We start from the raw sequence: 16,628 nt of genomic DNA on the forward strand, positions 1-16,628 counted from the left end.
TAATCTCAATTTTTGTGCATATCATTTGAAGTCTAATTTGAAGCCCATACGGACAATAATCCATATTTTGTAGATCAATGAGCTAACCTCCACTGTATCAATATCTAGGAAATATGTGCTATAATTCTAATAAAATTTAACAACTATGATTGAGAATTTGCTTTGTTTGTAGAATTTATATTTAAGAACGACTAAAATCATCATTAAAATAATAAACCTCATAGACTGCATAATTTTAAGCAAAGTAAAAAGCACTGTATTTCATTACCAGAGGATGGGACTGGGGAGTCCCTTCCTTAGCACTTTGCTATGATCACTACAGAGTAATGGTGATAATTTGAGCAAAGAAGGGAATGATAACAGTCATTTTCTACAAACAAAGCCCAACTGTATAAAATATAAGGAAACATATTCAAAGACAATATTCTGGGTAATTTCATAAATTGCTTTTATGAATATCTCTCATGGTTCATGCCTTTTGTTTTCCAGATCCCCACTCTTACCTAAATGGCCAATTGCTCAAAGGTGACCGAGTTTCTCCTTGAGGGCTTTGCTGACGGGAGAGAGCTAAGGGTCTTGCAAGTCCTATCATTCCTATTTATATACTTGGCCACCTTGCTAGGGAACCTTCTTATTATTGCTGCCACTACTTTTGACCAGAGCCTTCACACGCCCATGTATTTCTTCCTCAGAAACCTGTCTATCTTAGACATGTGCTTTGTTTCTGTCACTGTCCCCAATGCCTGTGTCAACTCCCTCACTGACAACAGGGTCATTTCAGTGGCTGGGTGTGCAACCCAGGTCTACCTGGTTATTTACTGTGTGTATGTGGAGCTCCTGTTCCTCACCATCATGGCCCGTGACCGCTATGTGGCCATCTGCCAGCCCCTCCGCTACCCGGTCATCATGAACCACCAATTCTGTGTCTGGACAACGCTGGTCTCCCTGCTCAGTGGCCTCATCTATGCAGGTGTGCACACAGGGAACACGTTCCGGCTGTCCTTCTGTCAGTCCAACGTGGTCCATCAGTTCTTCTGTGACATCCCTTCTCTGCAGAGGCTCTCGTGCTGCGATACCTTCATCAGTTTTCTCTTAATTCTAATGTCTGCCATTATGGTTTGTGGTGGCTGCTTTACCTTTATCGCCATGTCGTACATTCAAATACTTTCCACTGTGCTGAAGTTTCCAACCAGAGAGCGAGGCAAGGCCTTTTCCACGTGTGTCCCTCACATCACTGTGGTTTGTGTCTTCCTCACTTCTCTCATCTACGTGTACCTAAAGCCTTCAGTAACCTCTTCTACGATTCAGGACATGATTCTTTCTGTGCTGTATACTATAGTTCCCCCATTCTTGAATCCTATCATCTACAGTCTTAGAAATAAACAGGTAAAGAAAGCTGTAAGCAAAATAATATTAAGAAAGTGTTGTTCAGGGAAATAATAAAGGTAAATTTTAGATTTACCCCAATTTAATCGAATGAGATCCAAATTTCTATAAAATAACTCCTTGTTTGGGTTTTACATATTAAATTTCTCATTCCAAAATCATTCTGTAAAGACCTAATATAATTAATCTTATAAAATTATAATTTTGTGTTTGATATTACCCTTTCCATTTATCCTATATAATATCATATTTAACAACAGCCTGTTTTAATAACTGGGAATGATCAAAGTTGAAGCGAATCATTTGAAATTAGAGTTTTGTGATTTTTCAAGTAATAATATAATTAATACCCCAAAGGAATATTCAAGTAATAAAATAAGTAAGTAGGGAACAAGGTTTATCACCTCAATTCATTCTATGGGATATGAAATAACTCTAGGTAGAAAAAAAAGTGCTATTTAACTGGAGAAATTCATGCATGGGGAAATTAAAAATTAAATCCAATATAAATGATAGGGCATGACCCATATGGAAGAAAAACAAGGATAAGGATATAGCATTTTAGAATGTGAAATCTAATGTTCACAAAATGAGGACTAAGCAAACTGTGACTCCAGCCTTCCCACTTACATGGCTGATGAATCGCCTGTTACTTGATGGAAAGTGCCATTAACTCCCTTGACTGAGATTGTGTATTTTTATTTCAGCAACTCCATGCTAAATGACCCATTTTGGGGAGAAAAGCCTTGTTGCTGGACTACAAGCCAACATTCCTTTTTTTCTTTCAGATTTGTTGCATATTATGTATTTTTATGAGTATAGTGTCATGTCTAAAAATTCTGGAATAGCCAATAAATTTTGACATTGTTATTAATGTGTATCAATTACTAAATTTATTTTCTTTTTTAGCATCATAACATATATCTTTATCTGTATTAGAAGTCTAAAATCTTTTGTACGTATATCCTCATCATGGATAAATGAGTTAGTTTTCCCTAAATTCTCATTTTGCAAACTACCATACAATTTTGCCTCAAATTCACAACTACTTTGGGACATGCTCAGGATCAAGTTGTCGAAGAAATTTTATATAACAAAAAAAAAAAAGAGAAATAAAGCAGTTAATATAAGTGCTCAACCATAGTGACTCAAAAAATGTCCATTTCAGAAAGTACATTTTGTTCTTCAAAATTAAATGTTAGAAAAAGGAGGAATGTATAAATGACTTCTTTATGGAGAAAAAACCAGGTACCTAAGTATTTGGGACAGGTTAATAAGTAGGTATCCAAAACTTAAGACTCAAGAAAATATTTGCAAGTGAAATGATTTATTTAATGGAGAGCTGGTTGGGAAAGCTCAGAAATGTTGAGTGCTACACATGAGTTGATCAAGGTGCGTATACTAACTGCAGCCATCAATAAAGTAGAATGGCTCAGGCAGGGTGAGTTGTTTCATGCAAGTCCCACTGTTCTTTGGCCAGAATAGAGCCTCCAATAGTGGATGCTTTCTTGCTTTAACTAGTTGTGTTCTCCATACTTGGGCTAGATAGTTTATACTTGGTGGAATTCACTGAGATTTTCTATTTGATTGAGGAGTTCATATACTAAGGGGAATTGCTACCTCTTTATCAAGCTTTTATTTAATGTTTCAGATTCTTATATGAATCCCTTTCTCCACGGTAATTTCTTTCTTCATCACAAGACAGGAAATAGAGGGAATGTCTTCAGTATATTTCTCAGTAGTTGGAAGTAGCTCATTTTTTCCTGAGGGAAAGTCCCAGGCACCATTATCCCAGAGAGGCTTAGGAAGGGGACAGTGATTGGCAGTTGCCACAGGTGATTGTCATGGCATGTATCGACCTGATTTCAGTCCTCCATGTTATGTAATATGTCTGACCATACTGAGCCAGTACGTTTGAGTTTATGTTCATATGCATAGTGTCTCTCACTGTTTGTATTTGGTCTTAGCAAATGTTAAAGAAAGAGGAACAAATGGGTTAAATATACCTTCTAATGGTATTATGAAAATGTGACCATGTGGTTGGATATTTTAATTTCATAATTATTTTTATTGTGTCAAATATGCTTAACATAAAATTTACCCATTTTAACCATTTTTTAGTGCCCAGTTAAGTGACATTATCTATGTTCACAGTACGGTGAAGTGAACACCACCATTCATTTGAAAGACTCTTTTCATCTCACAAAACTGAAATGTCATGCCCATTAAACAGCTCTGCCTTCTCTCCTGCCCCTGGGCCCTGGCAGCCACCACTTTACTTCCTTTCTCTTTGAATGTAACCATTCGGTATCTCATGTATTTGGAATCCTGTGTATCTGTTCTTTTGTGACTTATTTTTTACACTTAGCATAATGTATTTGTTTTCTTCAAGTTAAAGCATGTTTGAGAATTTCCTTCATTTTTTAAGGCTGAATAGTGTATCATTGTACACACAATGCCACATTTTTTTTATCTGTTCATATGAAGATAGGAACCTAAGTCGTTAAAACTTTCAGCTCTTTCGAATTGTGCTGCTATGAACATGGATGCGTATGTATCTCTTGGTCTGTTTTCAACACTGTGCTTATATACCTAGAAATGGAATTGCTGTAGCATATGGTAATTCTACATTTAATATTTTAGGAAATACTAGTATTTTCTCCATACTGGCTGTACTATTGACACCAGGACTGCACACAGCTTTCAATATTTCCACATCCTAGTGAACACATTTTATTTTCTTCTGTCTTATTTGTTTTTGTTTTCGACTATTGTCATCATAATGGATTTGAGGGTGAGAATAGTAGGTTTTGTTTTGGCTGTAAAAGATTTTTTAAATGCAGCATTCTTACGCATGACTCCTCTACCCCACTACGGCTGTGCCCCCAGGAGGGTAGCGCCACGGAAACCAGCACTTCCCGTGGCCTGAGATCTGGTCACGTGCTCAACACACACACACACACACACACACACACACACATTGCAACATATCAGCTATGCTGAGAATCTAGCTGCATACAGGTGTTAGAACCCTCAAATATAATTTAAATCCAGCCTAGATGGCAGACTTCTTTCTCTTTCACAGGCTTACTGTATGAGACAATATCACCAATTACAACACAACTAATTTTGTAAATTACTTCTGATGTATATGAGATTCTTCATATCCAAATATATCTAAATTCACAATAGAAAAAAATAGATATAAAAAAGCACTTTTCTTACATGATATGATCTGTAATATTTTATTGCATATGGCTTAAAAATGTATCATTCATGACTGAGATTATGTAATACTTAAACAACAATGTTAATAATGTTAATAATTTTATACTTATAAATCTGTTTTCTCAAAATTGGTTGGTTAATATACTTACTATTACAAATAATATTGATTGAGGGCCAAACAGAGAAATAATTTTCTCATCAATATAAAGTGTTGTACTTGCAGCTAGTTAACATTGTTAGCAAAATATCCTGCTATATAATGTATGCCTCCCTGTATTCTAGAAAAATGAAGCAAAGTTCTTTGCGTATAATTTTTGATATAGGTTCAGCTTATTGAATTATAGATGAAGGATTTTTCATAATTAAGATGACCTTTAAATACAATACATTTTATATCTAAAGTTAACAAACTATTAAAAGTTAACTATTTATAGACATTAATGTTTTAGGGTGTTTTATCTTCCATTAATATATTTTGCATAAAGGAAGTAGGTAACATCAGCAAATGGAATAAATTAAATCTACTGGAGAGTCTTTAACACTTCATTTTTCTATAATGTCAAAGAATACAAAACTAGTGAAGGCAAAGAAAAATAATATTAATAAAAACTTTAAAAGACTTTCATAACATTTTAATAATGTATATAACTCAAATCACTCTGTTGTATGTTTGAAGCTACTATAATGTTATATATCAACAAGTTTCAATAAAATTCATTCAAAACATACTCTAAGAAGCTCTTTTTAGCTATTCTCAACTAGCTCTTTTATAAGCAACTAGAATGTTTTCAGGGATTATTTTTTAAAGACTCCGTCAGATAACACACATTTATTTTAATATGTGCATCAAGACCCAGCCTTCCTTTTTTTGTGGAATTAAGATATTGAAAGATCTCATTCACTGAATTCCCCATTGAACACTAAGTCGTTTTACCCTGAATGATGAGTTTTTATCTTCATAAACATTATTTTATCTTCATAGACACAGCAACAGCTGAGATGACAGACTTCCACCACAAGGATCTGAGGGACAATCAGATAAGGCCTTTTCTTGCTCTCCTCTTGTTTAAAACTTGAGCACATTAGAAAATATGCAAATGTAAGACATGGTGGTGATTTCAAAGCAACCACCATTAAATAACATCACAGTGTCAGAGCAGTGGTTTCATGAGAGAAGGGATATCTTAACAGAAATGATGGACCAAGTCGGACTGACGGAAAACAACCACAATGTATCGCTAAGATGAACTCGTGAGTAGATCACACCCCTGACAGTGACTCCAGTGTCGTTTGGAAACAGACACTGAGATCCATGTTGCAAGAGCAATGGCAAGGCCGGCAGATGAAAACACCACCATCACAGCCGTGACAGTGAGTGCCGGCAGGTCCATTGAGAAAAACACCAGGAAGACATGAACTGCACATCCGACCACGGATATCACCCCACTGTCAGATGAAAGATGACAAAGGCCTTCTGTGCAGTGGCATAAGTGCAGCACACCAAGGGGGATAGATACCTAGGGACGACATTCATGGGGATATGAAGACTCTGGTCAAGGGCGGTTACAGTAACAGTGAGAGGGTCCCCATCAGCCATCTTCTCAGATCATAATGTGATAAAACTAGAAATCAGTTAAATTAAGAAAACAAAGGAATACCATCAAACAGGTCAATACACACATTATGGAGTTCCTACTAAGAGAAGAAAGAAGAAGTGACAGAAATCTAAATGAAGAAATGGCCAAAAGTTTCCAAAATTATGGGAACAAAATGCATATACAATTCAAAAAACCAGACTCCAAATAGAATGAAGGAAAATAAATCTACTCTGTATTATATTATAGTGAAAAAGTCAAATGTCAAAGAAAAAAGAGTTTTGAAATCAAGAAGAGAAAAGCCACTTGTCACATACAAGGGATCCCCAAAATATTATCAGCAGTTTTCTCAGCAGAAAACTCTGCACTCCAGAAGGACCGCATGAACAAAAATGAAACAAAAGAAAACAAAAACTGCCATGCAAGAATACTCTATCTGACAAAACAGCCCTTTAAAATGAAGGTAAAGACTTTCTTAGAAAGAAGAGCTGGGAAAGTTCATTGCTAAACCTACCTTAGAGAAATTCTAAAGAAAGTCCTTCAAATTGAAAGGATGCACTGAAAAATAAAAAATCAATATAAAGAAACTATATACACAAATAAGCAATACTGTGATATTATAACAGTGATGAATAAACTACTTTAAATTCTAGACAGTCATTACAATACAAAATTATCTAAAAAACCTATGAGAGCATATTAATGGATACAAGATATAAAATGTCTAAATTTGTGACACCCATAACAGAATAATGGATACAGGATATAAAATTTCTACATTTGTGACATCCATAACATGAATTGTGTCTAAGGGGAGCAAAATATAGATGTTCCTTTAGTGTCAGGAGCTGTGCATAAATCATATGCAGGGAAATAGTAGTTAATAAATTCACAGTGTTTACAATAAGAAGCAGAAAAATGGTACTTACATATCAATGCAAATATCGCAAATATCAGAATAGTTGTAAAAACTGTTTAAAAGTTTTATTACCGTTCACGTCATGTGGCATATTCGTCTGTCCTCAGTGACACAGCCATGTGCCATATCTCCCTTGGTGGAAGGTTCTAACTTAGGTGACCTCATCTTCTGCTTGTGCAGTTCTTACATACTGTAACTTATTTATGGAAAACTAATTCTCTATATCTAGCCAATGCATCCTGTTAAGAAAAACGATGATCTATTGATTACCAAGTTAAGAGACTATGCCATCTTCAAAAGCTTCGACAGTATCTTGTGGAGGGGCAGGTAAGTCTAGGCTTTATTGAGAATTAGAAATTTTTAAAAAGGAAAGGCTTGATTATGACTGGTTAAGGATAAACAACCAGGATTGATGGAAACAGTAAGGTGGGAATTTTGAGGTGAACATCATCAAAATAATCTTAGGGAATGAAATGTTTGCTAATTTCTATTGAAGAGTTAATTAGTCTCTCAGAAATCTCTTGTAATAAAATATCAATTAAACCTTTGGCATAGACAGGAGAGTCCTGGAGAAAACAGACAATGCTAATGAAGACAGGTGTATAGCTCAAATTCAAATATAGTTAATAGAGGTAGTTTTGTTCTCGGTGCTATGGCTAAATATGAGGGTAAATGCTTTTCCAATCTGAAAGTAGCTGATTTTATTTTTCCAATATTTCTAAAAAGATTACTTCCCAACAATGATTTTATGTTTAAACCCATGGTCTATTATTATATCTAACAAGTTGACATTGTTAAATATTATATGTTCAAGTGATTTCTTCATGAATATAATTCTGAAGAGTAATTAGATATTATATTTTCTCATATAAAATATGATAAAATGTTCAGTGACAACTAAGTTATTTTCAAATAATTGATCATTGCCTTCTCCAACTCCATGGGCCTGATTTATTCTGTCTTCAAAGCGTGAGAATTAATTTCAATGATACACATGATACCAAAAATTACATTCTAACTAAAATAGTTTAATCAAGCAAGTAAGAACAAGTCTTGTAGGATACCCTTCATTATCCTTAATATCTATGTTTCTGGATAATTCCAGAATAGAGGAAGTCCTTCAGGAGCATACTTTCCACAAGGGACCAATCCTCAAATTCTGTTCAAGTCGAGTTGGTGTCTAGGGGATAAAATTGGGATCAGCCTCCTGGGTTAGGTAAGAATAACACATGTTTTTCATGTCTCTTAAGACTATTTTTGATTCTTAAAAGGATATTTCATAACGTCATTTTTTAATAAAATGTTTCACACTTTGCTCGTAGGCTGTAAATTCTTTCAGAATATTCTTCTGAAGATCACAATGCTTTGGCAACCTGCAGTGAGTGACAGCAGATTTCGTTTCAGAAGAACATTAACACCGTGGATGAATCTCAGCCCATTCTTCTTACCCTTCCTGGGTCTCTCCTTGATTTTCTCTTTCAGAATCCTTTTCAACAAAAAGATGGTTCATACAAGTTCAATGCAGTAGTCACAGCATATAAAAAGTCTGAGCTAAGCTAAGAAGATTATATTCAAGAAGTAAGTAAAAACTGCTTTGTCCACGAACCTTTCAGGATTGGAAAATCCCAAATCTACTTCATAGACACATGGATCTTTCAATTCGTCTGTTTTGGTGGCTTTGTGTTGCACTGTTTCAAATTGCTTCTTGCACATAATTCTCCAGTTTTCACAATTTGATGCCTAAAATAGGAATTGCCTTTGCATTTATTGCTATGTTAAATACAATGATTTTTGAGCTACCCCTATGAATTTATCTTGCAATTTAGCAGGGTTTAAAACTTTGTTGTTACCTCAGTTATTTTTTATTGTAAAATGGGAGACTCCACAGGCTACATCAGAGAAGGAGTAATTTAGTTCCATCAAAAGGCTGAGTAATTATAGTATTAGAATAATTATAATATTTAATTTTTCCAATTCTGCTTTTATTTTCCTACTGGAATACATCTTACTTTCTTGGCCCAAGATCATGTTTGACCATTTATTTCTTTAAACATTATTATATTTATTATTTTCCCTTTTCAGTGATCATGTTACTTGTAATTTATATTTTCTTTATAATTATTTACCTGAAAACCTCCTGTGTCTTCAATATTTCTCTTTTGAGTATGTTCTTAGAAAGATCAACTTTAGCCCTTTTACCCCTCCTGGGAGAGTGAGCAGTACGTGTGTATAAATAACCAGGCTTTTAAAAAGTCTGGAGGAATTCATATTCTGGCTTTAACATTCACTTCATCTCTGATAGTAGACAAATTAATAGCCCATCCTGCCACATTTTCCTTCTCTGTACAATTGACATAATACCTGCTTTCTTCAGAAATTTTTGAACATGTACATAAGATGCTAGAACAGTATCCAGAAAGTTTTGAGTGAATGGTGTCATCTAGTTCTATTATTCCCCCCTGTAGAGGAGATAATCCACATATCATGTCAGGAAAAAATAAGAAAGGAGATTTTGGCTGATGTAGAAGCTGGGCTATAAAAATGAGGAAAATCCTTTGGAGAAAAAGTTTAGACAAAATTAAAAACTGTGTGTGAGTGAATCAGATATGTGAATGGTAGTGACTATTAGGAGATTTTATAGAGAAATTAAGTCTTACACACTCTCAGACTCCAAGCCATCACCATGTCTAGCAGACTCGCATCCCCACCTTGGTACAGCGAGTCTGCAAGCATGAAGCCTGTGTTTATCTGTCATGAGGGAAGTCGGGCTTGGACTTTCACCCTCAAGTTTTAGATCACCTTCCAGTTCAGCATTTTCTAAACTAGTTTTCCTTATAATGCTTTATAATTTTTTAAAAGATCACCATGTCCAAAGATTAGGGACACAGCAATAGTTATTACAACTAATATTAATTGTATTCTTATTTTTACAAAGTGAGCAATTGACTTTTCATGCTACCTTTTGAAATAACATTAATGAATGTGAAGTTTACATGTCTTTTACAGACCACCCAACTAAAAAGTGATAAAGAACTAAACCTAGATAATCTAACGCAAGAGCATTGCTCCTAATAACTGTTATTTCCCTTACTTACATAATCAAATTCCTATTAGTCATTCAGTGATACAATTGCTGATTAGCAAATTCAGATTTTGAGTGGACCTGTGGAGAAACTTAGTAATTTTAATGAGTCCTGCATTTATCAAGCTTACTTAATTACAATTGTGTTTTCATGAAATATTCATTAGTATACCTTAGGGAAGTTGTAGAGTATAAAATAGAAACTGCTTCTCAGTATGCATGTGAGTTATAATGAATATATTATAATCTTGTGAGACCCTAAACTGACACATAGACCTCTTTGTGTGTGTAGGTGAGGACTGTCTTGACAGAATATATTATATTCAAAGGGCTTTTCTTGTAACCCTGTGTACTGCATATTTTAAAAACCCCGAGAAAGGGCCTCTGTGATTCATCTGCTTGTCAAATAATACATAGTTCTTTTCAGCCTTCCTCACTAGATTCAGAAAGAGAATTGTATCGTAATGCCCAGACCTCCATTGGGTGCTATGAATGAATCTTTCTGCAATATATCAAAAATTGTACTAGTCATGTAGCATCCTTAGTAGATGTCTGTCATTTGGATAATGTAATATATGGGCTCTCCTGAATTTTGTAGGCATTTTTTTTAATATATCATCAAGTGAAAATTATTTCTATATTTTGTTTCAAATGTTTTATAGTATGGAATCATGCATAACTAAACTTGTTAAACTAAGGAGATAATTGGTTCATTTGTGTCTATACAACTTTATTCTATGAAACTGAACAGAAAATGTAACTTCAAATGATGGAGCTACGCCATGTTTAGCGGCAAGTGAAGAAGCTCACAGTATTTTCCTTCTGCGGAGCCCCAGGGAGAGGATCATCGTGGCCAATCTCACTGTGCTGCTGACTGAATTCGTCCTCGTGGGATTCTCCGACATTCAGGAGCTGCAGGTCCTCCGTGCTGTTGTATTCTTTCTCATCTACCTGATGGCTCTGATCGGCAACCTGCTCATCATTCGTCTCAGCACTTTGGACCAGCACCTGAACAGTCCTATGCACTTTCTTCTGAGGACACTGTCATGGTTAGATGTGCGCTTCATCTCTGTCACAGTTCCCAAGGCCATCACTCAAACTTTGACCCAGAATAGCTCAATATCATTCCTGGGCTGTGCAGTGCAAGTCTTCTTGGTTGTTCTGTTCGCCTGTGCAGAGCTGGCCTTGCTCACAGTGATGTCCTATGACCAGTATGTGGCTGTGTGTCACCCCCTACTTTATCAGGTCATGATGAGGAAAGGAGCCTGTGAGAAGATGGCAGCTGCCTCCTGGCTCAGTGGGGCTGTCTCTGGCTTCTTGAACACTTCTGTGACCTTCTTGTTACCATTCTGTTGGTCAGATGTCGTCCATCAGTTCTTCTGTGAGATCCCCTCATTACTCAGACTCTCTTGCTCAGAGAAGTATCTTACTGAGATTGGAGCCATATTCCCATAGTCCTTGGGTATCCTGTGTTTCACTTCCATCCTGGTTTCTTATCCCTACATCTTCTCCACAGTTCTGAGGATACTGTCGGTGGAAGGCAGGTCAAAAGTCTTCTCAACATGCATTCCTCATCTCGTGGTTGTTATCGTTTTCCTCAGTACAGGGTCCATCACCTACCTTAAGCCAGCGTCAGAGTCCCTTTCTATTTGGGATCTGATTGTGTCTGTCTTCTACACTGTGGCGCCACCAACATTGAATCCCATCTTCTATAGCCTGAAGAACAGGGTCATGCAAGCTGCCTTCTGGAAAATGCTGAGAAAGACTGTCTTCATACACAGAAACAACAAGAGCAATAACAAAAACACAGCTACTTCACTCAGTTCAGGCAAACGTAAAGCCAATTCAGTTAGTAACAGCCTTCCTCCTATTTAAGTAAGGTAACCATTTGCACTTCTATGCACACATAGAGCCACATTTTTTCAATATCACTTTAAGATAGATAAAAATACATGTAAAAACAGGGTTTCCCTAAAGCAAGGGGTTTAGACAACAAAAAGTACAACTGCAGAAGCTATTACATCCTATCTGTGTGTGCTTGGTACCAACACAGTGGATTTATTGTGCAGCTGAGTTTCTGAAGTTTGTTCTTTTGCTCAGCATTACACACTTGGGGTCTCTCCATGTTATATGTATACTATGAGGGATGTTACACTGAATACAGGTTTCCTTTCTTTCTATAATTATAAGTGATCACAATGAATATTTTTTGTTTCCTTTGAACAAAGAAATAACACTGATTAATAAATTCACCATTTTCAATTTTATAAGATGATCTACTTGTATCATTACTTGCTGTATTTATTTTTATTCCAAAGAATAGTGGATGAAAGTACATTTTTCCAAATCTAATCACATATTTCGCATACTCTAAGTATTTTTCAAATACTTTCCCCTTTTAATAGTAAAAGAAATGTAACTTACTGTTATATATAAATTTGAATTTTAATAGATTTTTAATTAAGGTGAGCCTACCTATCATCTACCAATGTATACCATTCAGTTCATCTCTTCTATAAATGCATTATTTATATAATTTGCCCATTTTTCAGATTGGTTGATATAATTTATTAATACTTATCTATTGTTTCTTAATACTCACATTTTCTTAGATGTCATATTAAATAAAATATCTTTGTATGATTAAATGTCATACAACAATCTTCCAAAACATTATTTGCCTTCACCTTTTTATGGTATATAAATTTATGAGTCTTTGACTTATTTAAAATTAATCATATTTATATGATTATGGTTTCTAATTTCTTTGATATTTTTATTCCAAAACTATTGTACAATAGAATGTTTTATCAATGTTGGGCTTATTTCAAATATATTATCTTATCCCAATTTTCCTCATCATCATTAGGGATTTTGGGAAGGTACTGTTTAGATGAAACTTAAATGAAGTGCAGTTTTGATACACTCGAAACCAAGAAAGGATACAAAGCCATCCATATCAGACATTGACTGAAAATTCAACCTAGCATCCACTTCCTTGAACACAACAATTTAAGATATAAGTGAATGCTGTGTACAGAAACCCCTGGGTTAGGAATCAAGACTGCTTCTCTGTTCAGTGATCAATGGATATTTCATTCCTATTGATGAAACCCCAACAGGAACATGCCTTATAGTCAGTGGTCTGAGATATCTGGTCTTCTCAGTAAGAGAGCAGTCCTCAGCGAAGGGGGCTGGTGAAACACTTTACAGCTGCTCGGTGTCTTCAGACAGAACCAATGCTTCCTCCTAACTCTACAGCTGGATAAATCTCACTTGTTATCTCACCTTCATGAGTAGCCAGAAAGAAATTCACTTCCTCAACACTTAGGAATTTAACTTTTCTGTCTGAATTGCAGAAGGAGAGTTTCAAAAGTCAATTTTTAATGAGAAATTATGTCATCTTTTATAAGCACTGTCATTCATAAAGTGTTTATTATGTTACCACTATTACAATATAGGCTTCTGCATATACATACTTATAAGATATATACATAAGAATACATAATGCAATACATTGTTGTCCTTATAATTTTGAATAAAATTTAACTATTCAAGCAATTAATACCAAGAAAACTAAAGTTTTTATTTGTATCTTCACTTATCCTTTGTTTGATGCTCTCTTTTCTTTGTGTAGGTCCAAGATTTTGAGCTACATTATCTTCTTTTTCTTTAAGAACTTATTTCAACACTTCTTTCAAGGCAGATCTACTGGCAACGAATTCCTTCAAATCATGTTTGAGAAAGTTTCTATTTCTTCTTCAGTTTTGAACAATAGTCTCACAAGGCATGGATTCCTAGTTTGGTGGGGTTTTCTCTCAGTACTTCAAGTATTTCACTCGATTCTCTTCTTGCTTAAATGGTTTCTGAAGAGAAGTCATATGTAATTATTACCTTTGTTCCTCTGTGGGTAAGGTTTATTTTCCCCTTGCTCCTTCAGTATTTTTTATTTGAGATATAATTGGCATAGAACATTTTGTAAATTTAGGGTGCACTACCTATTTATTTGATACATTCATGTATTAGAATATGATTATCATCATAGTGGTATCTAACACCTTAATCACAACATATAATTATCATTTCTTTTTTGAGGTGAGAAAAATTAGGATTAAAAGAGTGTGAACTAACTCTAGGGCTGCAGGATGCCCAGATGTCCAGTGCCTGAGAATATATGGCAGAAGGGCTTTTGCTCACATCTAATAAACCCATGGGTCTAACTCAAAAAATATATAGTGTGTTTTTAGATTCCACAAAAAAGTGAAATCATGTGATTTTGTCTATCTTCACCTGGATAATTTCACTCAACATAAAACAAAAAAGCACAAAATGAACAAAACAGTGGTAGACCCATAGACAAGGAGAAATGACTGGTGGTTAGCATGGGGGAGGGATTGGGTGAGTTGACAGGATAGGTGTAGGGGATAAAGAAGCACAAAATCTTAATCATAATATAGATTCATCCTGGGAATGAGTGTACAGCATATATAGTCAATAGTTCTATAATATCTATGTTGACAGATAGTAACTACATTAGGTGGGGTGAGGACTTAATAATGTATGTAAATGCTAAGTAACAATTTGTATATTTAAAACCAATTTAATATTGTATGTCAACTATATTTCAATTAAAATAGATCAAAGTATGTAACTTAAAAAAATAACATGAACTAAAAAGTAACATTTTGCACTATGGAGTTTTTTATTTTATAGTTGAACTAAAAATAAACATGTATTTAGAAACATGCATTCCTCCCTGGAAGAAAATTGGTTTCCTTTATCTTTCTTTTTCAGTAAATTGAAAATGATGTGCCTACATGTAGAGCTTTTTAACATATACATTTTTTGTGTTCTTAGATTCCTGGATCTGTAGTTTTGTGTCTGATACTAATATATGGAAATATTCAGCAAAACGTGGAAATATCCAAATATTTCTTCTCTTCTTTCATTTCCTTCTTTTCCTGGTATTCCTGTTATGCATACATTATACCTTTTGTAGTTGTTTCACTGTATTTAGATAAGCTGTCTTACTTCAGTCTTTGTTGTTTTCCCTACTGGTTGCTGAAACTCTATTGATATAGCCTTTGGCACAGAGGTTATTTCCTCTTTCATTTCCAGTCTATTAAAAAGCCCACCAAAGGCATTCTTACTCTCTACTACAGTATTTTGTATCTTCAGTATTCTGGGGATATTTCTTAAGATTTTGATCTCTGCTTATATGGTCTATTTGTTATTCAGATTATTTGTTAAAACCATTAACATATTAATTGTAGTGTTTTAATTTCCTCATCTCATAATTCCAACATTTCTGCTGAGTCTGTTGTCTTGTTCTGTCTCTTCAAATTGTGATTTTTGCATTTTGATAAGATTTGTAATATTTTCTTGGTTGCTGGACGTATATGTATTGTGTAAAATGAGCTGCTGTAAGTAGGGTTTCGATGATGGTGAGGTGCTGGCAAAGGGGTAAATCCAATAGTCCTGTGATCAGGTCTCATCCGTTAATGAGCTGGATCTTGGAGCATGAACTTTACAAGTGTTTATACATTTTTTTCTCTCCTCTTAGATGAGATGGCTAGAATGGACTAGACTTGGGGCATTCCTTTCTCCAGGTCAGTTAGGCTTCTATAAAACCCCAGCAGGTTAAAAACGTTTAAAATAATTAGTTTTCCAGGGGCAGACCATGTTAAAAATGAGTAAATTTGGCATATTTCAAAATGATTCATTTTTGTGTCCTGTGCTGAAATCAAGAGAGGGTTCTTCTGTGATATTTACTGTGGGAACATGGCTAACCTGCTAAAGGTAAATCTCACAAAATGTTAGGTCCCCCTGGAGTTTTAACACTCTTAGTTGTCACTACTGAGCCTCCTGCAATCTGTCAACTACAGTCCCAGCTTTCTGGCTCCAGCTCTGGTTCCTGTGCAGCGGCTGCTGCCGAGTCTCTGCTCTGGTGTGTCACCACGCGGGCATTCACCTGCCTGCCTCTCCTGCACTGGCAGTATTGACTTGTCCCACATCCTTACCATTCTTCAGAATCCAAGAGGCATTGTTGATTTTTTGGTCTGGATGTTTTTTTACTTGTTTTTAGAATAGTGTCTTGCCAATGGGTTTCAGCCATTGGTGGAACAAGTTCACTATGGACCCAATGATACCAAAAAAATGACAATGGAACGTTCTTGGGATGAAAGGGTTTATTACCCAGTTTGTTATCCTGGTGAAAAGTTGAGCACTAGGATCACATCTGCATCCAATGGTCTGCAGGTCTGGGATCCTCCTCCATATCTGCCTCCACCCAGAGCACTGGGCAGAGCTCTTCATATAGTGACTCAGTAATAGCTTATCACCTGCAGGTGTGGAAGCAGTAGGCTAGCAGCAGGCCAGTTACATCATCGAGTAGTTTAGGTTCAGTGAGGATCCTGGC

The 16,628-nt window shown here is 35.4% G+C and overlaps 1 protein-coding gene across 1 annotated transcript; it reads left to right on the forward strand.

Moving 5' to 3' along the window:
• Positions 1-507: 507 nt before the first annotated feature.
• On the forward strand, positions 508-1,440 carry LOC108391931 (olfactory receptor 14C36-like). Its single transcript, XM_017651824.1, has one exon. It carries the CDS (start codon positions 508-510, stop codon positions 1,438-1,440), a length of 933 nt encoding a protein of 310 aa, XP_017507313.1.
• Positions 1,441-16,628: the final 15,188 nt, after the last annotated feature.

This window comes from Manis javanica, chromosome 14 (genome assembly GCF_040802235.1).
Source record: "Manis javanica isolate MJ-LG chromosome 14, MJ_LKY, whole genome shotgun sequence".
Lineage (NCBI taxonomy): Eukaryota > Metazoa > Chordata > Mammalia > Pholidota > Manidae > Manis > Manis javanica.